The sequence below is a fragment of the Aptenodytes patagonicus genome, chromosome Z, assembly GCF_965638725.1.
Source record: "Aptenodytes patagonicus chromosome Z, bAptPat1.pri.cur, whole genome shotgun sequence".
In the NCBI taxonomy this organism is placed as follows: Eukaryota; Metazoa; Chordata; class Aves; order Sphenisciformes; family Spheniscidae; genus Aptenodytes; species Aptenodytes patagonicus.
The window spans coordinates 26247134-26271101 of NC_134982.1; the positions used below are offsets into that span (position 1 = coordinate 26247134).

Below are 23968 nucleotides of genomic sequence, written 5' to 3' on the forward strand. Positions count from 1 at the left end.
ATCTGAATATTGGTTTGGAAGAACAATCCTACAGTCTTTGTTTAAATAAAATTTGAAGCACAGCATGTTTTTATTGCTATTGAGGATGGAAATGTGTAAAAGTAATTTCAAAGAAAAATAAGTTGCATCCCCTGAAATTCTTAGGCTGGCCTGTGGTTGAATCCTGCGCAATACATTCTCTTTTCCTTAGCCCTGTTGAGGTAGCCCTCTGGAACTTAGTAGAATGGACTGGGTGATTACTGATGGGTACCATCTTATAAAATGTTGGCACCAGGGGCTGGCTGCCAGGAGAAAGAATTTATGCCATCCCCGTAAGTGCTGCTTTTCCACAAGAACAAAACCCTGTAGCCTGTGAGGCGTGTTCACCAAACTTAAATGTGCAGCAGCTGTACTTCTCAAAAAACAGCCTCTTTATTGTCAGGGGAAGACTATCACTAGATGGATGACTGCCTGTGAAAAGTATTAAGCATGCATCATTTCTAGCTATTGCTACCACTTATTTTTGATCGGTGAGGTATGTGGAGACACTGATGCTACGATGACATCATTGTCCATCTTCTCCACTCTGGCAAACACTTACTCAAAAGCAGCAGTCCTTCCCCAGGACACCAATTTCTAGTCCTATTAATCTGCATTTCTACGGAGCCATAGATTCGCAAAACAGAGAGTATAAAAGATACAGCACTAAACTTTCCTGAGTTAATGCAGTATAAGGAATCTGTCTAATTTCAGAACTATTCTACATTGGTTTGGAAAAAAAATACCATTCTATTCATATCTAAGGTTAAGAATTTGTATTGTTTGGTCATTCGTTTAAAGTTCATGGGTGTGATTCAATGTCAGTGTATTTTAGAGGAGACCTCTGCCTATAGGGCAGGCAAAAACAGTTCGATCCTTTCATAGTAAGCTTCATATCCATCCCAGAAGGTAGCTATGGTTTATTCTACCTACATTATAAACAAGTAGCATATGAAGAAATGAGAGGACAAGAACTGGAACAGAATCAGAAAAGTACTGCTGCTCTCGTCATCTCTACAGCTGATACTAAAGAAAGACATGGTTGAAGAATGAGGCAGAGGGTAAAAGGGCTGTTACTTGCTGCAGACAGCTTATTGCTGGGTAGTGACAGCACTTAAGAAAAATCATTAAGAGTGTATGTGTGGTGGGGCAAGGTTAAGCCTTAGAATAGCTTGCCTTTCTTAGGTTTAAAAGTAGAATTAACTGGCTAGCTTTTTATACCGACAAAGAGAAATACTCACATGTATCCCAAATGCAATTAACACTGAAGTACAGAATTTGCGACTCATTTGGAAGACACGTACTGATTCAAGTGAGCTTTGATTCTGGCACTCTTTCATAGATTAATTGGAAAAAGTCATGTACTGCCGCTGCAGCAAACAGCATTAAGCATCTCAGAGTAGATGTATCTCAAGAACAGTATCAAACAAATACTAAAACCTTGAGGAGGGGGCTGGACCCCTTTACTTTGGTAACAATGTGATTTACACTTTTCAGGATTACCAAAAAAATTGATTTTTTGATTGCTGTGGATGGTGGATGAAAATGAGTGAAAATGGCCCGAGTCCCAACCATGGAAAAAACGCTGTAATAGTCACTGGATGGTTATTTTGTAATATTTTCGTATGTAAAATGTGAATTTAGTGTTTCCTTACTGAAACAGAGGTTTCATTAACCCTACTTCTTTTTTTGAATAAAAGCATTTTTAAGCAAAACAAGAAGATTCCTTTCTCTGGTTTGCTGTCTCATTACTTTGACTTGTGCTTTGAGGTAGTAACTGTCAAAACTGCTTGCTGGCTACAGATTTACACAGACTAATTTTGCAGAACCTTTATGCTGAATCATGGGCTATCCTGTACAGATGCACACCCTAAGGAGGAAAACTACAAATAACACCTGGAGCTTAGATGTATATATGATTATCTGCCAGCCCTATAATAAATGTTGGAAAAAATGTGTCATTGTAAGGGAAGGGCAGGATGCTTTTTTGTTCCAGTTAGTATGTCAATGTATTAACAAATGAGTTTGCATGTGTTCTCTCAGCAGTCATGCATTAAGACTTTCCGAGGATACATACACTATACTGAAAACAATATGATACACAGATTGAATGTGAAGTGTTGGGGTTTTTTTGCAGACTCCAGTCTTCCAGGAGAAATTATCTGAGAGCATATAAATACTGTTTCCTTCACAGCCTCAAGATTGCAATAGGAGATAGAGGGAGATCCAGCTGGGAAAACTGTACCAGCCCTCCTGTCAACCTGTGGCTGTTGAACAATAGTGCAGATAGTGGGCTCAGCTCTGTTGCTTGATTTCCAGCATGGTTGTGTTGCAAAGTGGCTGCTGGGTAACCAGACTTCTGCAAGGGAGAGAAACAAGCCAGTAGGTGCTGCTAGTGCAGCTTGACCGCATGCCCACCCCTGTTGTGCAGTGGATCTCAGGGATACCTGGTGAGCTGTTGTCATTTTCCCACCTGTGAACCACTTCCAGCATTCTGTTTTCAACTCTGTGTGGCAAGTGTATTAGTAGAAGACTTTGAGGCTTGTAGAGGAAGAACAACCATCTTCTTGCTCCTGTGTTACTTCATTTGGACATGAGGAAAAATTTCTTCACTGAAGGAGTGGTTAAACATTGGAACAGACTGCCCAGGGAAGTGGTTGAGTCACCATCCCTGGAGGTATTTAAAAGACGAGTAGATGAGGCGCTTAGGGACATGGTTAGTGGGCATGGTGGTGTTGGGTTGACGGTTGGACTCGATGATCTTAGAGGTCTTTTCCAACCTTAATGATTCTATGGTTCTATTCAATGATTTTACTCCTACCTTGAGCCAATGTGAAGTATGCTGGCCTTGTAAGGGAGAACAGTTACTAGTCTCCCAATACCCTACTGTGTTCTGGTTTGGTTGTTGGCAGTTGAAAATTAAATTTCTTACTAAGATCTAATTGACAGTGTAGAGAAAATGTTTATCAAATAACATTAGTTATAGCAGTTTTTACTGTCTGTGTAATCAAACATCATCATCCTGAACGCAGGCAGGGGGATTAAGAGAACTGCAGTCCTACTTCTCACAGGCATATGTACAAAAATATGTTAATCTGAATAGGGAAGAGAGAGTTATGAGTACTGTAAACTTTTTTGCATTGAACTTACCTAAGGCAGCATTCTGACTGGACTTCAGAGCCTGGAAACCTTCAGCCCCTAAAACAGATAATCACATTTTTCAGTGAGTATCCTAACTATTGGGTATAACAAATAGAGTTTGCATGGCAGTGACAGTTTTAAGTATTCTGTCATCTCTGCTTTGAGAGTAACACTGTTCCCTTCTTGTCAAATGCTGCCTGTGCCTAGACAATACCCTTCCCTGAAGGAAACCTTGTCCAGTTGAACAAGTAGCAATCCTCTAAGCTCCTATTGGCAAAAGTTGCAGAGTGGGTACTGAGTTAGATGGGCAGTCAGTGTTTGAATGTATAGAGAATGGTTACTGTGCTCTGTAAGAGCGGGGTTGAAGAGAGAGGATATTTTGTGACCAAAGCTACTGTCTTGCATGCTTCAAGTCAAGCGTGGCCAGCAGGTCGAGGGAGGTGATTCTGCCCCGCTGCTCTGCTCTGGTGAGACTCCACCTGGAGTACTGCGTCCAGCTCTGGAGCCCTCAGCACAGGAAAGACATGGACCTGTTGGAGCGGGTCCAGAGGAGGGCCACAAAAATGATCAGGGGGCTGGAACACCTCTCCTATGAAGAAAGGCTGAGAGAGTTGGGGTTGTTCAGGCTGGAGAAGAGAAGGCTTCGGGGAGACCTTATTGCAGCCTATCAGTACTTAAAGGGGGCTTATAAAAAAGATGGCAGCAAACTTTTTAGCAGGGCCTGTTGCGACAGGACAAGGGGGAATGGCTTTAAACTAAAGGGGGGTAGATTTAGGCTAGATATAAGGAAGAAATTTTTTACACTGACGGTGGTGAAACACTGGCAGAGGTTGCCCGGAGAGGTGGTGGATGCCCCATCCCTAGAAACATTCCAGGTCAGGCTGGATGGGGCTCTGAGCGAACTGATCCAGCTGAAGATGTCCCTGCCCACGACAGGGGGGTTGGATGAGATGACCTTTAGAGGTCCCTTCTAACCCAAACTATTCCATGATTCTATGAAGCCATGTGTTCACCACAGCAGATGCTCAAAAATAGCAATGCTTGTATATAATATAAGTTCAGGAGCTGTTCCCTTCCAGCTCCCACACTGCAATTCATCTGGCATACTGTGCACTGTGTGTACGGTTGGGGTCTGTTCTATACCGTGAGGGTATACAGTAAGTTGTTTTCAGCTGAGTTCATGAATGAAGCTGCCTGTGTCAGGGACTAAAATTGCCCTGCTCTTAATGGTGGTGTTGTGCATAGATAAAGTGTATGTACATCACAGAGTAAGGTAAGATTAGAAAAAGGATGAGCACAATATTTTTTCTTAATCTCAGGCTTTTGGACAGCTTGATTTAACTTTTGTGACTTAGGTCAGAACTCTCAAAGGAATAGTTGGGACTGCTGGTGAGTATAACTTAACATGCAATCATATGCAATTAGTCATCTAAATACTGTTTAATTTGTGACTTGGTTACCTTGTAAGCTTTGTATTATGCTAATCATGCTTCAGCTTTGACAATCTGTCTTTTATCACACCAACTCATTGAATATACAGCTGCTGCAATCTACTTGGCTTCTGTTCAGAACCACAACAATCAAGGATGGTTTGTCTTGAGCCTGCAATGTGCATGCTTGTGCAAAGGTCTAAGTTGTACGCTTGTGCAAACTGGAACACAATCTAAATGCCTTCTCTCTTGGGTTGAGACAGTTCTTTGGCCCTTACCACCTTTTTATCATGAGTTACTGCTGTTTCTTTCTGAAAGGTTAGTACTTCTTTTTGCAAATTTGATGGCTCTTACCTCGAGACTGAATGGAATTTGAGTGACTTCTATGCATTGTACTGATACTGTTTACATTATTGAATTAAAACTTTGTTTTCTTCCTTCCACTTTGTTGCCACAATAAATGTAGCAAAACTCATTGTATGAGCACATAATACAGAAGGGGAAGGTGCTCTCTGTTTTAAACAAAACTGATTTCATTTTCTCACAGATACCAGGATTACTTGTGGTGGCATGGAGAACAAGGACTGCTAGCTATCACATCCTCATCTTGTCTCCCTGGTTCTTGATTGGTGCCAACGCTGCGTGATCCCTGCAGCCTTTCTGTTTTGACAAAGAAGGCTCAGGGCCAGATTGAGTTGTAACATACAGTAGTTGCTTTGCATTTGTGGTATGCTCTTATCCATGGTGTGGCTTTGATGCTGTCAGCACTCCAGGCAGCACTGCCAGTTCTTTGCTTTTACCTGTGTTTGTTCTTGGCTTTTGTGACTGTTCTTGGTCTCTTGACTTACTGCACGTACACTGCTCGCTTAACTCCTACTCAGTCATTTCTTCTGGTGCACAAATGTTTATGCTCCATGTGCTCCAATGTAATGATTCCTTTACAGAGCAGTTTTCACCTGTGACCTTTTAATACTCGTTTGCTTCTCTGAGAGAAGGGCGGGATCATTACAAAAAAGGCTATAGTTAGGCCTGCTTTTCTTTGAATCCCTCTGTTCCCCCTTGCATTTCATACTCGGTTATGTCAGCTTCATCTCTGAGGTAAGGTATTCTCTCCACATGGCTGTAATAAAATCACAGGATAAAACAGGGATAGGTCTGGATGTAGCTGGTCAGGCTGAGATAGAGAAACTTCTCAGAGAGGTAAACTGAGTGCTTTGAACACTTTTGGCAGGGTGTGTTTTGACATAACACCTTGCTGATATCCAGTAGTGTGAGAGGCTGGGGAAAAGACATGCATGGCTGCAGTCTCTTTTTGGCTCCAAAATACAGCACTGCCTAGGAGAACCTTCTGTTTATTCTAGTCTTCCCGAAGACCTGCTGGGAATTAGATTTGTTCCTCCTGTAGCCCAGCACCACTACCAGGAAGGCTCCAGAAGCAGCTCTGTTCTTGCTAGCTTGAGAATTCTGCTTGGCCAAACTTTGTTCATCGTATAATGCCAATTTCTCATTTTCAAGCTTCCCCAAGTAAAGCTGGAATAAAATCTCAGTTTTGATGCTATTGAACTAGCCTCATATCATCTCTGTGGTCAGTTCTAGTATTTTCTCTTTTTTTTCCTTCTATTTGTGAGCAACTTATTCAGAAAATTTCTATTTATTTCCTTTTAGAAACTCTTATTCTTTCAAATGAAAGGACAAGGGTGTTGAGCGGGGAGGGTTCTGTCTCTTCCCTCCAAAGAATCAAATCCACAGGCAGGCAGGTCCTGCACGAGGATTTTCTGAGAGGATTGATGTGTGGTCAGCGCAGAGGCCATCAGTGTTGTGACCGCTTCCTCTAGTGCTGTTGGCTCAAATTGTGCCCAGAAACCTTCACACTAACAGCATTCATTACTGTGATAAGAACAGAATGGTATGCAGAGAAGGGAGGAGGAGAGGGGGCATTTCACTCTTCATTAGAAAGCATTAGTGGAATGTGGTTTATTGCCGACTACAAGGTATTTGTGCCACTTCAGTAGGGACACTGACAGCTACACTAAGCTGACTTTGGCAACAGGTTGTGAACTATGTGCTTTGGTTTTGGGAAACCTCCAGTTTGGACCAGGCTGGTAGGCAGGTACCCTCAAAGAATACTTCTGCCATCCTGCATGGATTTGCCATCCATGAATGAATCTGTATGTTAAGGAGTGTTTTGATTGTCTAGAGCTCAATGATTGTGATGATGATACGGTTGAGTGTCTATGGGTAAGGATGAGGGGGAAGGCCAACGAGGCAGATATCCTGCTGGGAGTCTGTTATAGACCACCCAACCAGGATGAAGAGGCGGGTGAAGCATTCTACAAGCGGCTGGCAGAAGTCTCTCAATCGCTAGCCCTTGTTCTCGTGGGGGACTTCAACTTCCCGGATGTCTGCTGGAAATACAACACGGCAGAGAGGAAGCAGTCTAGGAGGTTCCTGGAGCGTGTGGAAGACAACTTCCTGACACAGCTGGTAAGGGAGCCTACCAGGGGAGGTGCCTCTCTTGACCCGCTGTTTACTAACAGAGAAGGACTGGTGGGAGATGTGGTGGTCGGAGGCCGTCTTGGGCTGAGCAACCATGAAATAGTAGAATTCTCCATTCTCGGTGAAGTAAGGAAGGGGGGCAGCAAAACCACAACCATGGACTTCTGGAGGGTGGACTTTGGCCTGTTCAGGACACTGGTTGAGAGAGTCCCGTGGGAGACAGTCCTGAAGGGCAAAGGTGTCCAGGAAGGCTGGACATTCTTCAAGAAGGAAGTCTTAAAGGCACAGGAGCAGGCTGTCCCCATATGCCATAAGAACGGGTGGGGAAGACGACCGGCCTGGCTGAACGGGGAGCTTCTGCTGGGACTCAGGAAAAAAAGGAGAGTTTACCACTTGTGGAAGAAGGGGCAGGCAACTCAGGAAGAGTACAGGGATCTCGTTAGGTCATGCACAGGGAAAATGAGAAAGGCAAAAGCCCAGCTAGAACGCAATCTGGCCACTGTCGTTAGAGACAACAAAAAATGTTTTTACAAATACATTAATGACAAAAAGAGAGCCAAGGAGAATCTCCATCCTGTATTGGATGCGGGGGGGAACATTGTCACTGAGGATGAGGAAAAGGCTGAGGTACTCAATGCCTTCTTTGCCTCAGTCTTTAACAGGCAGACCAGTTATCCTCAGGGTACTCGGCCCCCCGAGCTGGAAGACAGGGACGGCGAGCAGGATGAACCCCCCATAATCCAAGAGGAAGCAGTCAATGACCTGCTACGCCACCTGGATACTCACAAGTCTATGGGGCCGGATGGGATCCACCCGAGAGTGCTGAGGGAGCTGGCAGAGGTGCTCGCCAAGCCACTGTCCATCATTTATCAGCAGTCCTGGTTAATGGGGGAGGTCCCGGATGACTGGAGGCTTGCCAATGTGACGCCCATCCACAAGAAGGGCCGGAAGGAGGATCCGGGGAACTACAGGCCTGTCAGCCTGACCTCGGTGCTGGGGAAGATTATGGAGCGGTTCATCTTGAGGGCGCTCACAAGGCATGAGTGGGACAACCAGGGGATCAGGCCCAGCCAGCACGGGTTCATGAGAGGCAGGTCCTGCTTGACCAACCTGATCTCCTTCTATGACCAGGTGACCCGCCTAGTGGATGAGGGAAAGGCTGTGGATGTGGTCTACCTGGACTTCAGCAAGGCCTTTGACACCGTCTCCCACAGCATTCTCCTCGAGAAGCTGGCGGCTCACGGCTTAGACAGGTGTACTCTGCGCTGGGTCAAAAACTGGCTGGACAGCCGGGCCCAGAGAGTGGTGGTGAATGGAGTTCAATCCAGTTGGCGGCCGGTCACGAGCGGTGTTCCCCAGGGCTCAGTTTTGGGGCCGGTCTTGTTCAATATCTTTATCGATGGTCTGGATGAGGAGACCGAGTGCACCCTCAGTAAGTTTGCAGATGACACCAAGTTGGGCGGGAGTGTTGATCTGCTCGAGGGTAGGAAGGCTCTGCAGAGGGACCTGGACAGGCTGGATCGATGGGCCCAGGCCAACTGTATGAGGTTCAACAAGGCCAAGTGCAGGGTCCTGCATTTGGGTCACAACAACCCCATGCAGCGCTACAGGCTTGGGGAAGAGTGGCTGGAAAGCTGCCTGTGGGAAAAGGACCTGGGGGTGCTGGTTGACAGCCGGCTGAACGTGAGCCAGCAGTGTGCCCAGGTGGCCAAGAAGGCCAATGGCATCCTGGCCTGTATCAGCAATAGTGTGGCCAGCAGGAGTAGGGAAGTGATCGTGCCCCTGTACTCGGCACTGGTGAGGCTGCACCTCGAATACAATACAGTTTTGGGCCCGTCACTACAAGAAGGACATCGAGGTGCTGGAGCGTGTCCAGAGAAGGGCAACGAGGCTGGTGAGGGGTCTGGAGAACAAGTCTTATGAGGAGCGGCTGAGGGAACTGGGGTTGTTTAGCCTGGAGAACAGGAGGCTGAGGGGAGACCTCATCGCTCTCTACAGCTACCTGAAAGGAGGTTGTAGCGAGGTGGGTGTCAGTCTCTTCTCCCAAGTAACTCGCGATAGGACGAGAGGAAATGGCCTCAAGTTGCGCCAGGGGAGGTTTAGATTGGAAGTGAGGAAAGATTTCTTTACTGAAAGAGTGGTTAAACATTGGAACAGGCTGCCCAGGGAAGTGGTGGAGTCCCCATCCCTGGAAGTATTTAAAAGACGTGTAGATGAGGCGCTTAGGGACATGGTTTAGTGGGCATGGTGGTGTTGGGTTGACGGTTAGACTCGATGATCTTAGAGGTCTTTTCCAACCTTAATGATTCTATGATTCTATAATCTCTCTTTTTTTGTTGTTTTTTAAATAAAAGTTCACTGACAACGGATAATTAACAAAGTATTGCAATCTGGCAATTCTGAAGAAGTCTACTACTGGGTTGACAAATGTAAAATTGTCTTTTTCTTTCTACTTGAAACTTACCCATGTGTTCAGGAGCTTCCTCTGGTTTTCTCACATCAGCATCCTGAGGAAGTCAACAGTGCAGAAAGACAGTGCCACCATGGTTTTGATCTTTATATATGATGGTAGAAACCGATTTTAATCTATCAGACTTAACTGCAGGAGTTGAAATGCTGATTTATGACCAGATCAGTTTTCCCTGCCACTAGACAGTGTCTGACAGAGAAATAAGGCAGATGGTCGGATGTGGTAACAACTGTCTGACCTAAACCTAACACTTGTCTCTCTGAGAATCATCACTCTGCCCGCTTGAAGCTCCTTGTAAGGATGGGGAACTGGACTGTCTCTCAGCATGCAGCCTCAGCCTGCGTAACTTCATATACTTGTAGAACTTCTTTAATAAGGCCCTTTATATTGACCTTATCTAGTCACTCGGGGGCATGCAGGCTTCCTTTCTTCCATCTGTCACTCATTAACTCCAGTAAGACTTAGTGTCTCTCAAGCCAGCACCAGACTCCCTGCTGCTGGCTGGTTACCTGAGTGTCAGAAATGTGTAAATGTGCTGGGGAATGCTGCTGTCTCCTTTTCTCCTAGCACAGTATTTCCTTAGTGTCACCCAAGTTAAATGTCTGTGTCAGTTATTTGTAAGGCAAAGGTATCAGCTGTGATCAAGAAACCTGAGACATCGTATAATAAAATCCTGATTTAGGAATGAAGCGCTATACTGCATACAGTGGCTGAGAGGTCAGAAAGAATGACATTTATAATTGGCATTACATGGTATTGTGCTAAAAAGGGTCAACAAAGAGCGTGCAAATGCAGCACCTGGAGAGTAATTACTACTCTATTACACAGCAAAGCTGTGTAATACTACTCTTCTGTACTTCGGTTACAAAAATTAACCTACTCAGAAAGGTTTAGTTGGTGCGTTTCCTTAATAGACAATGTAGATTTTAGTCCACTTTGAATTAACAGTGGAGTGAAAAAACAACCAAGCAACCAGTTTATTAAACTATCATTCCCAAAATAAAAGGTTTTTTTAAGTAAATTTGCCTGGAAATACCAGCCTTGTGAGTTTTTTAATACAAAAATCTTCAAATGCTATGAAATGCTTTCTTTCAAGTCCAACAAGTGATTTAAAACATTTCATTTGGTCAGAATCTAACCAAATTTGACTACTTAAGTGCATGTGGTTTTTGTTTTTTTTTTTTTTTAAATAACTACTACCAGCTAGAAAAGATTAGTGTGAATTACAGAACACTAATAAAGATACAGTGGAAGATACCACCATTTAGCATCATGACCAACCTGATATTCTGGCAGGGCCAGTTACATGTGCGTGTCTGGCCTCACGTGCACTGACAGTCTCTGTCATCAGCAGCCCCATCTTGGAGATTTGTAGTTGCAGGTTGCTCTCGCCTTGCACTGGCAGATCATTCAGTGCTCTCTTTGCTATTATAGTTGCTCTGTGTGCCTCCCCGCACCTCCACCCATGATCTTGAAGGTGATCACCCAATTATAAGAGTAACAAATACTAGAGTATATGTCTGTTACTAGATCCCAAGCCAACTGATGCTTTTCTGAAAGCTGCTGCTGGGAGATGTAGTCTCCTGCCCCTAGAGAGGCTGACAACAGCTTGAAAGCTTAGATCCTAAAAGCTCAAACGTCAAAAGACGACATAAAAGTTACATTTTTTCCTAACTGTCATTGGACTCTCTGCAGGCATTATCATAATGTGCTTACTTATTTATTTATTTTTAAGCAGAGTAGCAACTGGAGAGTCAAAAAAATAAGGTGTAGCGGCCCAGAACTCCGAGCTAGAAGAGTAACTGGTGACTTTGTGCTCTTGGCGAATACTGGCATGGGCCATACCCTGCCCTTGGCCTTCCTGCACCGAGCCAAGCATTAAAATACCTCTGAGATGCTTCAACTGCTAATGGTGCACCTTTGTGTCCACGTGGGCTATTTCCACTTACTTTTTGTCAGCTCTACAGCTGGGCTACGCTGTGCTGTGACAGCTGGTCCTGGCACAATTCCTAGATACACTGGCTTTTGGAAGATATCCAAAGGTTCTGGAAGCCCTTGGCTACCTAAGAGGATCTGGGGAGAAGTGGTCCATAATTCAGGTGCTGGTGCGTACTTGGAAAAAAAACTGAGGAAGTCATGCGTTTATGATGGCCTGCAGCCACCTAGACTGTGAGACGGGGATGGTCTTGCAGTCACACACCAGTAAAACTCCTAGGTGGCAAATTATTTTTACTGTCTGATCACACCTTTGCATGGTGCTCCCCTCTACTGGCATACCTTTTCCACAGGAAGCTATTCCAGCAAACATCACAACAGTTAGGTCATTAGCTGTGTAAGAGGTTCAGTTTGGATCTGAGTGGTGGTTTCCAGAACACATGCATGCACATACATAGACATTTCCCCTCCTTCCCATAACCACATTTTTGACTGGTGTCTAATTGCTAGGCTCAAGCAAAATACACATTTACCTGAAAAGCAATTTTACATCTTTTGTATTTTAACAGGCATATGAAGTCTAAATGAACACTATAAAAATGAACTAATTTTATGTAAGTGGCCACCATGATGTGTAACAATCTGGTTTTGTTTTCTTTCTGATTGCATTTACATTTGGAAAGATTTTCTGTATTTAATTTCACCTGAAAAACAGCCAAGTGGTAGATTTCTCATTCTCATTGGATGCAGACTTCTTGTGCTCTTCTCTTTGCCAGCTGGCACAAAAAAAAATACTTTAATTACTGAAAAATCTTGAAATTAGAAAACATTGAAGGCATCATTCCAAGTTGCAGCTTCATTTCAGAAGGTGTGAACTAAACGGCATAATTCCTAATATTCTTACCCTAAAATACACTGAGCTGGTTCATACTACGCGAGTACTGAAGAAGCAGAGAGTCCTCGAGCATTCCTGGTAAGTTGTGATTTCCCTGTACTATGCCAAAAAGCTTTCTGCTTCACCACTAACATCTTTTGAGTTCTCTATAGAGGTAGTAATGCTGCCGCCTTCTCACAGTGAAGGGGGACAGCGAGAATCTCTGCTTCTGTTACAATAACCCATGTAGAAATGAGTTGGGAATGAGTGAAGTGGATGCATGTAAGGGTGCAACATCTGCGAGTGAAACTGCAGTTGGGATCCAAGGGTAATGCCTTTCCTGGTGACTTGAGCAAAGCTGACATGCCACAGAAGGTCACTGGTGTGTATGAAACAGGGCTGGGTATCTTGCAGGCAGAGTTTTGTAGGCTGCCTGAAGGTAAGTGGATCAAAGTGACATGCTTCTGGGACTTCAGGTTCTGCTACTCTGCTCTGCTTGCGTACACACTGAGGGAGGAAAGTGGCTTGCTCCCAGGGCACAACTGGCTTCTTACCAGGATTTTTTCTGAGAAGTGCCACATGGTTACAACTTACAGCTGAACACTTTCCTTCATTCCTCACTCCCCAGCACTTGAACTGAGACCAGAGTTTTCACTCCGTTCCTGGGTACTCCTTCGCTGTCTTACTTACCATGGGACCACTTCTTGCCCCCATTCTGCCTGACTCATTAAATCGCTGTAAATCTGTTCGTAAAATTCCTTATACAAAGCAAGGCCAAAGCGTCTTGCCTTTCTCTACTGATGCTATGGATTCCCCGTCACTTGAAAGCCCTAAGTCAGAATTAGCATCTCTTCAGAGAGGCACACTTTACCCCACCAAAAGGAACAGTCTGAGGCAGGAATTACTGGTTGAAGATTTCTGGCCAGTAAATCAGATTAGGGGAACACAACAGCCTTTTCTGATTTTAGAATATGAATTTGATGTGTAAACCTTATTCTAAACGCATGGATAGTTTCAGAGTGACAGTTCTTTCCATGCAGTAACATCTGCTCATTGCTTTGCTATTAGCCTGCTTAACGCTTGCCAGCAACACAGCAGGAAAGTTCAAGCCTTTCTGGTGACGAATTTTTCACTTAACAAGCCAAGGTGCACATCCCAGGGCTCTGGGGTGCTCTAACTGATTGGAAAGTCCATTACAGAGCTTTGCTGTTTTCTTCAGTGCAGAGGCTGGACTTACTTGTGTCCGTGATAATGGTGCTGGCATTAACAGACCTGCATGGAGCAGTGAATGTTCCCCACCCAGTGAATGCTTGTTGCTATCGCAACAACAGCAGACATGCTGTTGTGGGTGCACTCTTCCACCATACCCGTATGTCACTTCACCGGTCTCTCTTTGCAAGGCAGTTTCATTTTTAAATTAAACCTCAGATACTCCTTCATGTTTTGAGTTGATTTTGCAGATGTGGAAATTAAGCAAAGCCTCACAGTCAGCTTCTCGTGACTGTGTAAGACGTCTGGAACAGAAATAGAAGATGAATGCAGTTTTGCTGAGTTCTTACTGTACTGTGATGCTCATGTTCCCATGTCTTAACCACATGCTTCAAGAACCTGACTATGTTTCAAAGTTAAAAACACCAGTGGTTTTCCATTGCCTGTTCAGCGGCCACACTGCTTTCCTGTCTGTCGTTCAATTCTTGATTCTTTCTCTTCAGCTCTGCCTCTGGGGAGAGGAGCTGTAAATCAGAGAAGGTGTGCTGAGACTCCTACCCCCAGTCCTGACTTGAGGAGTCGTCACTTGAGGTTGGGGCTTTTGCTGCTCCTACAGAGCAGAAGCGTCAGCTGCGTTGGTGCCTGAACTGTGGTGGGGTCCTCTGGGATGCCCACAAGCTGGTGTCCTTTGCACCTAAATAACCATCTGGTTGATAGAATTAATCTTGCAACAGTGGTAAATAGCCCATCTCTAACTGAGTGTATGGAATGTTAGAGCACCATTAAAAATAAAGCACATCTGCTTTTTATAAGCTGTACCCTTATGGTAACGCTGGTCTCTTTGGTGCCCAGTATAACACCAAATTATGTAATGCCGATTCATCATAGGATCCGTTTCCTAAAGCATCGACTTTCTGTTTATTTGCACACACGAGGAAAGAGGAAGGGGTTTTATGCAATACATCCTGCAATCCATACCAATTTCTTTTTTGGTACATGTAGCTACATTATCTAGATGTATGTACCTGTATGCAGTTTAATAGCTTTTAGTCACACTGAATTCCTAAAGCTAGGGCATTTTGAGACTAGAAATAAAGTTCCAAATAGTTATCTTAAATATTATAGCATGCACACACACAGAGACAACAAAGCAGACGAGGCAAGGGCGTCTTTTCAGAGAGACCCTCATTGCTGCTGTTGGTGGCTTTGTCTGCGATAGCAAAGATACCCTATCATCACATAGGAAGCTCAGAGATGCTCAGCTACTGCCTAGTACTGCACTTGATTCCTAGCAACCGATGCTGGAGAAAGTGTTTTGGAAACACCGGGAAAGATCTCGGCTCCTGTTAGGAAAGCACAGCCCTCAAGCCGTCCTTTGAACAAACACGGCTTTTCCATGAAGGTGCGGGCAGTGCAGGGGCCATGGGATGCGGCAAAGCAGTGTGAACCCAAGGTTGGTGCATTGCAGTGTTGAACTTACATTTGATGCCTGGTCTTCTAAGATCCCGGTGTTTATTTGTCTTATTCAGCGAGTTCGTTAAATTCCAGCTACCAAGAAACAGGTGTTTTACAGGGTATATGAGCAGGCAGGTGATCTTAGCAGCGTCCTTGAGAGCAGGACAGCCTGCGGAGGCCACTCCTGCACGGATTCAAGCTAAATGGCAGAGCTGTGGATGGCACCGCCACTTCCGTCGGCTCGGGCAAGCGAAACGGGAAAGTTCACACCTGCTGCTCTGACGGCCGTGCAAGACAAGCGCGCTGCCGCCGTTAGCCGAGGCACGGTTCCCCCGGGCCCGGCTGGGAGGCTGGGTGCTCCCCCCACCGGCGGACGTAGGGCTCCCGGTTCGGAGGGCGTCCCCTCGCTCGGGGAAGGCGGGCCTCCGGCGGGGCAGGCCGGCCGGCGAGGCCCGCCGGCGGGAGCAGCGACCGCCGCAGCGCCGCCGTTACGCGGCGTCTCGGGGCGCGGGAACGGCGCGGAGCCCCCGGGCCCGCACCCCCCCCCGCCGCGCAGGCTGACGACAGCGGAAGCCGGGCGGCGGGGCCGGGCCGAGGGCGTCGCGGCCGGCAGCGGGGCAGAGGCGGTGCCGCTCCGCCCGCGGCGGCGGCGCCCAGCGCGCTGCCCTGCCCTGCCCTGCCCGGCCCTGCCCGCTCCCGCATGAGGGAGGCAGCGAGGGAGCCAGGCCGCGCCGCGCCGCCGGCATGTCCGCGCCCTGCTGCGCCGGCCAGGTAGAGAGGTGGAGGGCTGGGGGGGGGGGCGCGGGGAGGCCGGCAGGTGTGCGCGGCGGGCGGCGCGGGCCCCGCAAGCCCCCCCGGCGCCGGGCGGGAGCGTGGGGGGATCCCCCGGGAGACGGCACTGGGGGCCCGCCCGGGGGCTCCGGCGGTCGTCACGGAGAGCGAGGTCCCGGGGGAGCGCCCCGCGGGGTGGGGTGGTGACGGCCCACCGCGGGGGATGGGGGGCCGCATCCCTCCGCTGCCCCTCGGCCGCACGGTCAGCCTCCGGGAGCCGTCCTCCCCGGGGCAATTAACGCCTTAAAATAACAGCAGCACTTGCAGAGGGGGAGCCGAGTGCGGCGGGGGTGCCTGCCTGGAAAGCTTGGCTCTTTAAGTGTTTATGGTGGTGTTTTTGCGGAGTTTCCTGGATGAATTCCCCTCGGGTTTCAGGACAGGCAGTTGAACGCTGCCTGCCTCCCCAAGGTGTGTACTGCGGGCAGCAGAGAGTCGCTCTGCTCGCGGGCGTCCGCGTCAGGAGCTGTGGTGGGGCAGTGGGATGCGAATGGACATGGAGAGGAGCCTTCCCAAAGACCTGCGCTGCAATGAGCAGTTCCCAAAGGGGTGGCAGATCACTCAGAGCTACGAGAGGCGGTTAGGTAATTGCCACTGGTGCCTGGTGGTGGGGAGATGAGACCCCACGGCATAAGAAGTGGAATGGTCTTAACTTCTCTTTTAGCTGCTGGTTGCCTGTCACTGCTCAGACCCTTTCACAAACTCCTTTAAATTTGGCTTGTGGAAAGATTCAGCAAGTGCAGGTGCTGGTGGAGGAAGTGAGAGATGAGAGCAAGTGGTGATGGAGGGCAGTGCAGGACCTATGCCCTTCAGCACCTGTGGTATGATGAATCAGTGCTCCGCATCTTACCGCAATGCACTTGTTTTCTTGATTTGATCAGTTCTGATGGATGAACGACTGTGGACTTGGAGGAGAAGGGTGGTCGTGAGGCCCTGTCCAGATGTCCTTCTTGGTTGCACTCAAGGGAATGACTCTTGTTCTTACCAGTTGCCTCTCTAGCCTAGTGTTAGACCCCATCTCCCCCAGGCACTTTATTTTGTGCTTCATTTTCCCAAATCTCCACTTCTGCAATAGAAACCCGTTACTACTTGTCCCATCTGCAGCAGCCTAGCCAGTGAGCTTATTCCTGTTGTTGTACATATTTAAACGCCTTACGGTCCTAATTCTGTTGGTATTTCTTTATTGGTCACTCTGTCCACCCTCAGCATCTGGTTATTCTCTTGCTTTTTTGTGAACCACCTGGAAAAAACCTCAGACGAAGGTTGAAATACAGGCTAGATTTGATCTTCTGGCTGTGGTTCTTTCAGTCTTCGGTGGGTTGGGAGGATTACTGAGCATGCCTACACGCACCCATCCTCCGTGAGCTCCCCTGCGCCTCACCAAACAGCCCTGGGTGGTCATGGGGGACAGCAGTAACTGTGTTTGCTAATATTCCTCTTAAAGCAGGGGGCCTCCCTGACTGCTGCTTCGTGTGCATTTTGGCAGCCTGTGAAACAAGTTTTGGAGCAGCTCAACAAAGTGCTGTTAGTAGGTGCTGTTACTGCAGTGGTTTGTGGCTGTTTGCATTTTAATTGCTTTTGTTGGTGTGGCTACTGGAGAAGTAATACCAGGAGGATGAAACCTTTGTGAGACTTGTGTGGTAAATGGCATGGCTTTAGCGTGACCAAACTTTGAGACATTCTTAAAGCCACTGTTCCTACCCTGTGTAGTAATATCTGATAGTAATGTGTTTTATTGACACTGACTGATGTGTCATTTTGGAGTCTGTGAATAAACTGAACTCCTCAGTGATGTTGGAGCCGAAGAAAAAGCCCTAAAGTGGATGCAGTCATAGCGCCAAAATTATGCAATACCCTGGGGACATGTATTCTGCTGGTTCAAGCACTATTTTTGATGTAAGACTTATCTGTGCTAAATATGGCATATTGCTGGAGTTACACCAGCGAACTTAGTGTGGATAACCCTTTTATAGGCTAAGATGATAAATGGTATAAACCATGTTTCAAGAGCATGCAGTGTAACTTTTTTAAAAGGAAAATGGTCTTTGCCTTCATGACTTGATTTTTTCCAACCTTGATGAGTGGATGTTTTTTAACATGATTAATACACAGAAAAACAAGAGGGACAGAAGTTGTTCTTTCTCTCTCAACCCAACTTCCACAGCCATTTTATGGGTACTGTTAATCAAGCTGGAAAATTGAGAAGGAATTTGGCCGCTCCCTAAATGTTCCCCTGAAGATGAAGTTAACCCTGTCTCCAGAAACAGAGATGATGTGCTTGAGGAAAGGTGGAACTTTATACGAGTCCTGAAAAACAACACTCATGTTGGGTCCCTCCTTTTTCCCTAAAATATATTAGTTTAATGGATTGGATATCCCACAGGGTGGGGTTTTTTTTATATGAAGTATTTTTGTCCCGTATATATCTTGTATCTGCCTCTCTGTTTCTATGGATCTGCTTTCCTAGAACTGACTGAGAACTTTGGTATTGTCCTTCTGAGCTGTGAAAGTGCAGTTATCGTGCGTGGATATCTGTAGCTGGTATCAAAGTTTCGTTGTGAGTTAACATCACTTGACTATCCATTTTTTCTCCATTTGTAACACGAGCAAATTTTCCTGGTGTGAAGTAGACGATGAGTGATCAGTACTTTTGGTTTTGGGTCAAACCATGCTAAACGTCTAGTTGATGGTGCCTGTCAGAATGAACGCATTCAGGTTTTGCAGCCCAGATTCCTGTTGTTAAAGGATAGAGCGGCAAGCTGCCAAGCTTCAGTGTGCTTTGGTTATGCTGATTTCGCACTCAAAATTATTTAAAATAATCTTAATTAACATTACTGTGTGACTTGTATCCTTGCCAAATAGACCCTGGGAACTTGCTTTCAAGGAACGTGGCCATTTATAAACTTAAATTTCTGCAGTTCATTTTTTATCAGGCGACGTACAAGCTTGTTTTGAAGAGAATTGCGATTTTTACGTTTCTGAGCTGTAATAAACTTGCTAAATGTTTCTTCTTTTGCTAGTGTTTCATTGGTAGACCTATTTTGAGAATGCAGTGAGAATACATTTTGGCTTGGGCCTCCACAATGCTTTTGATTACATAAAAACATCTGCTTAAATTGACAGGAAACAGGATTTTACATTTGGCTTTTCTTCAGTAGTTATTCTCAAGAGAATAAAGTTGAGATCATGGTTAAGAAAAGCAGCTGTTGTGGAAAATCTTTATTACAATGAATATGTTTTTTCCAGAGTTAAATAAATGTAATTTAGATAGTTAACATTAAGGGGGACGGACGGACAGTATGTTGTAGCTGGGTTGTTTGAGAAGATGGATTTTTCAATTAGAACTGGTAGTTATTAAAGCTTATAAAGCTATTTTTGTAGGTCTGTTAAATCTTGAGTGCTTTCTTTAATACTGTTCTGCACTTAGAAATTGTATCATGTAGTAAACGTAGTAAGATGTGCCACAAGTTAGAGTATCAAATTTTCATTTTATACCCAGATCTCTAATTCTGAAGGGTTTAAAAAAAAAAAAATGCTTTATTTATAAGATTGGCCTCGGCCAATCTTATGACTTCTGGGGCTCATGGCTTTTGGGGCAAGGGAAGGAAGGCCCCCGTGCGCTCTGGGGCTGCCTGTCTCTCTGGCACTGCCTGTTTGCATCTGCAGGTTGAGAAGAGGGCTTGCAGTCCTGTCCTTGTGGTCTCCTCTTTTCATTACATGGCGAAAAGGGTGGCTCTGTCATCCTTGTCCAGGTTTGTGTCCTCTGAGGACGCCGGGGCATTGCTGGGGCATGCGCGTGGTGTGATGCGCTGCAGCGCTATGGGATGGTGCCGGCGGCGTTCCTGGCTCCGCTCCACGTGGTGCTCCCCAAAACATGTCTCTCCTTCTGCAAATGGTCTTCCTGGGTGAGAGGGGTTTGGTTTATTGTGTTTAACCTGAGCCGGTCAGTTAAAAAAAGAGAAATTCAGCTGTGGGTCTTACCCCCTCTCACAGCTGCCTTTCCACGCCACCGCTATTAATCATGATTGAAGATTAAACTAGCTGTCCGAGGTCTGATGAGGAGTATGGTAGTGTACTCCACTTAAATACAGTTAGGAAAAACAGACTGGGGAAGAACTTTTTTCCTTGTTTGCAGAAACAGGGAGTTTTTATTTTAAATGAATGGTTACCTGAAGAACTGAGTTAGCAAAGCCTGTTTGTTTCTGCAAACAGTTTTCTGCAGCTCTGTCCATTGAGGTTGGTATCTTATGTCGATTCCCTTTCTAATAAATACTGAACTTGTGTTGCAGCCTTTTCCTTGCTCAGGGTTGAGAGATCATTTTTCTCTGCTAAACCTTTTGCCTGTTTTCAAGGAAATTGTAAGAACTTAATATCTTTGAGGCCCCCATCTGCCTGCCATAGCTGGATAAAATTTGCTGCTGGATTCAAAAGTGATAGAAAGGGAAGGAAAAGCAACCAAAGGATAGTGAGATCATCTAAGTGTTGTATTATTTGACACTTGCATTGCTAGGTTGGAATCCTTTCCCTGGCACTGCATAAGAGGCAGAAGATACTCTTTCTCATTCCAGGCAGAAGATACTCTTTCTCATTCCAGGCAGAAGATAGTCTTTCTCATTCCTGCTTAATTTCCCATTGGTGCCTATTATTTTTTTTTTTAGCCTTTTCCTCTCACATCCCACAAGTTGGTTGCATTGTGGGTTTAACAAAACAGTTTAAATACCCATGGCTCTACAGCTATGGAGAGAAGGCAGTGTAAGAGCAGGGCCTTCACTTTTAAGGGCAAGGGAATACTTTTCTGTGGAAGGATATAAATCCTGCTGCTGCTTTTTTTTTATTTTTGCAAGTGTAGGTACTCCAGGGTGTTTTTTCTATTACTGAGACTTTCATTGGATTCAATGAATGCTCTCGCAGTTGTGGGCGCAAGACATGCTTGTTTCAGGGGAGCAATTGAATGAAAGCCTGAGCTATGACTACAGTATAAGCTGAAGGTCTCGTCTGGAGCTGGCGACTGCTGTCATCCCAAACACATGCTGAGGCTGGATGGTGTTCTCAACATAGCCATGTGAAGATGCTTGGACCGTAGGTTGCTTTCAAAGTCCTTCTCATACCTGAGTTAATGGTGCTTCCATTTCTTTCTCAGCTGTGCGGGGTCCAATATGCTTTGACATGTTAAATGCCTGGCCTCCTAGATTTTTAGGCTGTGATCGACCATTCTACTGGCTGAATTTGACCTGCTGCATTGTTCAGGTCACCCAAGAGATAGGCTTCAACATCAGCATGTGCTACAGTGTAAGGCAGTGAGGGAACAAGCCAGCCAGAGCTGTGGGGGACTGTAGCATTTGTGTGTGTGACTGTAGCCACACCAGCGTGGCAGGGGAAGGTGGCTCCGTGCTTGTTTTGAAGGGTGTCCTGACACACCTAGCAATCTCATCGTCATTTTAAGTAGTGGTAACTATGCTGGGACTGACGTTTGCAGTTTAGTGATTGGAACTTCCAGCAATTAGAGATGGCGTAAGCTCAAGTATTTAAACATATAACTGTTTAAATTTCATAGTCTGAAAATGGAAAGTTTTGCACTTCTTGCTGCCCAGTAGGACTGATCCAAAATGTGTCAACCTGTCATCTCTTGCACTGAGTTTTAACAGGAACCGTTCTTAACATTTTCTGAAGAGACCTATCTCATGTGTTTTTTCTTCCTTGGCTTCTTATGTTACCGACAAAACAGTGGTTCAGGAATACTATTCAAGGTACTTCTCAAGTGATCATTGTATTTAGAAATGCTCATCAAGAAGTAAGCAATGGGAAGACATGAGCAGGCTCCATTTGAACCTGCCAGTGTGGAAACGTGTGTGAAGTTGGCTGTTGTGACACTGATCTAAACTGGAAAGTCTTTAGCAATGCTTCGAGCAGGTAGATTTTTTTTTTTCCAGTATGATGTGGTGCACAATAGTTAATGTTTTGTACCAATTTATTGGCTTTTGTCACTTGTGCAAAGTGTTAATGTCTTCCCCCCCCCCCCCCCCCCCCCCCCCCGGCCTTGAAGTCCTCTTGGACTCGGTACTGAAACCAACTTTTAAAGACACGACATCTTTGTGGAACAGCTCAGAGCTGTCAGTTCATTCAAAAGTGAAGCAGCTGTTCCAGCTACATGCTTTTAAGTCAATGCATGCAGAAATTTCATTTTAATTGCTTCTTCACTCCAGTGGTACATGGACTTAAGCCATGCACAAGCAGTTACTGCTCTGCATCTGGTTCTCTGTCCCTGGTGATGCATCACGTTGCATCTGTGTGTGCCATTCTACCGCTAGAGTCCTGGTCTCGAACATCAGAGCTAACCTGGAGAAAATCTGCTCACTGTATGAAGTGATGGCCTCAAATTGTCAAACTTTGCCGTTGCTGACTTGTCTTTCATCTTCCAGTTGCTCTGCTAGTAGCTCCTCTGCCATGAAAGGCAGAGAAGTGGCTGCAGCATGAGCTGGAATGACCTGCAGATGAGAAAACTGTGAAATATGAAATGATAGGAAGGGACAGTTGAACCTGTCACCCAGCGGAGGTTGCTCTCAGTGAAAATTGTCAAAGGATCAATGCAAAGAAGCTTCAGGATCAGGTCACTGATGAAACCAGTGGCCTGTTTTGATCAGTGACCTGAGAGTACATTTAAAATTGCTCCCAAAAGCACACAGGTGTGATGGAAGGACTGGTGGAGCGGAGAATACTATTGAAGGTAATGTAACCCAAACGACACGACCCCAGTGTAAATAAAATACACCTTTTAAGTACAGCCAGCTAGATGGTTGCCTGCGCAAGGTGTGCGTGGAAGGCAGACTGCTCCCGCAGCGTGGGGTGCTGTGGGGCAGAGTCTCGCTCCCTCTTTGACTGCCTGTGGGGGAGAGGAGCAAGGTTACTTGCTGGGCTGTTTGCAGTTGGGCTGATGATGCTGCCATGATTTTGAGGGACGGACTGGGGAAATTTGAGGGGATGCAGGAAAAAAAACACAAACCACTTAGGTGCCTGGAAGGAAAAGTGTTAAAGCCTTCAAATGAGACTGAGGGTAAATGGTTTGGGTTCCTTCTTTGACGAGCTGGGAGAAAAGACCAGGTAATTAAAAGGTGCTCTAAGCTAGTGAAGAAAGCCTCACCGAGAACCAGTGCCTGGGAACTGTAGCAGACAAATTAGAAGGTGGTGGTGGGGGGGTGTTTTCCATTTTTAATGATGATATGAGTAACCAGAGGGATAGACAGTCCACCTCATACTGCTGGCAAATCCAGATGGTCTATGCTAATGGAAAATAGCTATACTACTGGGGAGCTGGGTGATGTGATACGCTGCGAGGCTCAGGTCAGACTAAACAATTGTCTTGATTTTTCCAAAATCATCAGGAGAAGAGCAGTTGGGCAGTCTTTAATTTAGACATTTTGTAGTGACATTATTTTATAATGCTGAGCTGAGTCACCACTTAGTAATGTTTGAGCATGGAGACAGAAGCTAATCATCCTCAGTTCAGCTTAACTTCAGCTCTGCTGGCACATGGCAGTGGCTCGCCCATGTTTTAGCTCTTGGCGTAGCTGTCCTAGATGCTGCTTTCTCACCTAGGTTTTGGGCTGCTTGGTGCTCTATGGCAGTTCTGCCCATGAAGTGGGGCACAAGCCCTTTGCTTTGGAAACAGGTCAGGGCAGGAAAGCCTCACTGGAAGGCAGCATTCAGGCAATGTCTAGGCTGGCGTTTTAATTTTGCACAGATTGCAGTGTGAGGTGTGCTCCCAAAAATAGGTCATCAGTTGATTAACTGATATGCTGGTCACAGAACCTCTTGGCTTAAGCCACATGGTGAGTCTGAATATTAAAGAAGCAGCAGTGAAAAGCAAGTTAAGTCAGACAAAGGACAAAATAAAGCCTCTTTGGTGAATTTAGTTACTTCACAGGGACAAACCACTGTGTAATCATGTGACTGGTTGAAGAAACCTTTGCGAAATGTGTATGCGTAACAGTGGGGGTTTTCAATAATAGTCTGAGCCCAGCTCCTAACACTTGGGACACCTAGCATCAGGCATCTCTTGTTTTCAGTGCACTAACAAAATGGTTGGCTTGCTAGACTCTCTTCCCTGAAACTGAA

At 45.8% G+C, this 23968-nt stretch overlaps 2 protein-coding genes and 1 long non-coding RNA gene across 5 annotated transcripts in view; 2 read left to right on the top strand and 1 right to left on the bottom strand.

Moving 5' to 3' along the window:
• CDK7 (cyclin dependent kinase 7) overlaps window positions 1-1734 on the top strand; it is a 25208-nt gene extending 23474 nt beyond the window's left edge. For all 3 annotated transcript variants that reach the window (XM_076362368.1, XM_076362370.1, XM_076362369.1), the window contains one exon: window positions 1516-1734. In XM_076362368.1, coding sequence (XP_076218483.1) covers window positions 1516-1541 — 26 coding nt within the window. In that variant the 3' untranslated portion in view covers window positions 1542-1734. The remainder of the gene's footprint in view (window positions 1-1515) is intronic.
• The window catches only part of LOC143172692 (uncharacterized), a 20498-nt gene extending 5106 nt beyond the window's left edge, over window positions 1-15392 (bottom strand). The window contains exons 1-3 of the long non-coding RNA XR_012997393.1: window positions 15054-15392; window positions 12195-12266; window positions 3169-3216 (exon numbers count right to left, since the gene is read on the bottom strand). This is a non-coding gene — a long non-coding RNA (uncharacterized LOC143172692). The remainder of the gene's footprint in view (window positions 1-3168; window positions 3217-12194; window positions 12267-15053) is intronic.
• A 324-nt stretch (window positions 15393-15716) lies between these two features.
• SERINC5 (serine incorporator 5) overlaps window positions 15717-23968 on the top strand; it is a 37529-nt gene continuing 29277 nt past the window's right edge. The window contains exon 1 of the mRNA XM_076362367.1: window positions 15717-15799. Within this exon, the coding sequence (XP_076218482.1) occupies window positions 15773-15799 (27 nt within the window). The 5' untranslated portion in view covers window positions 15717-15772. The remainder of the gene's footprint in view (window positions 15800-23968) is intronic.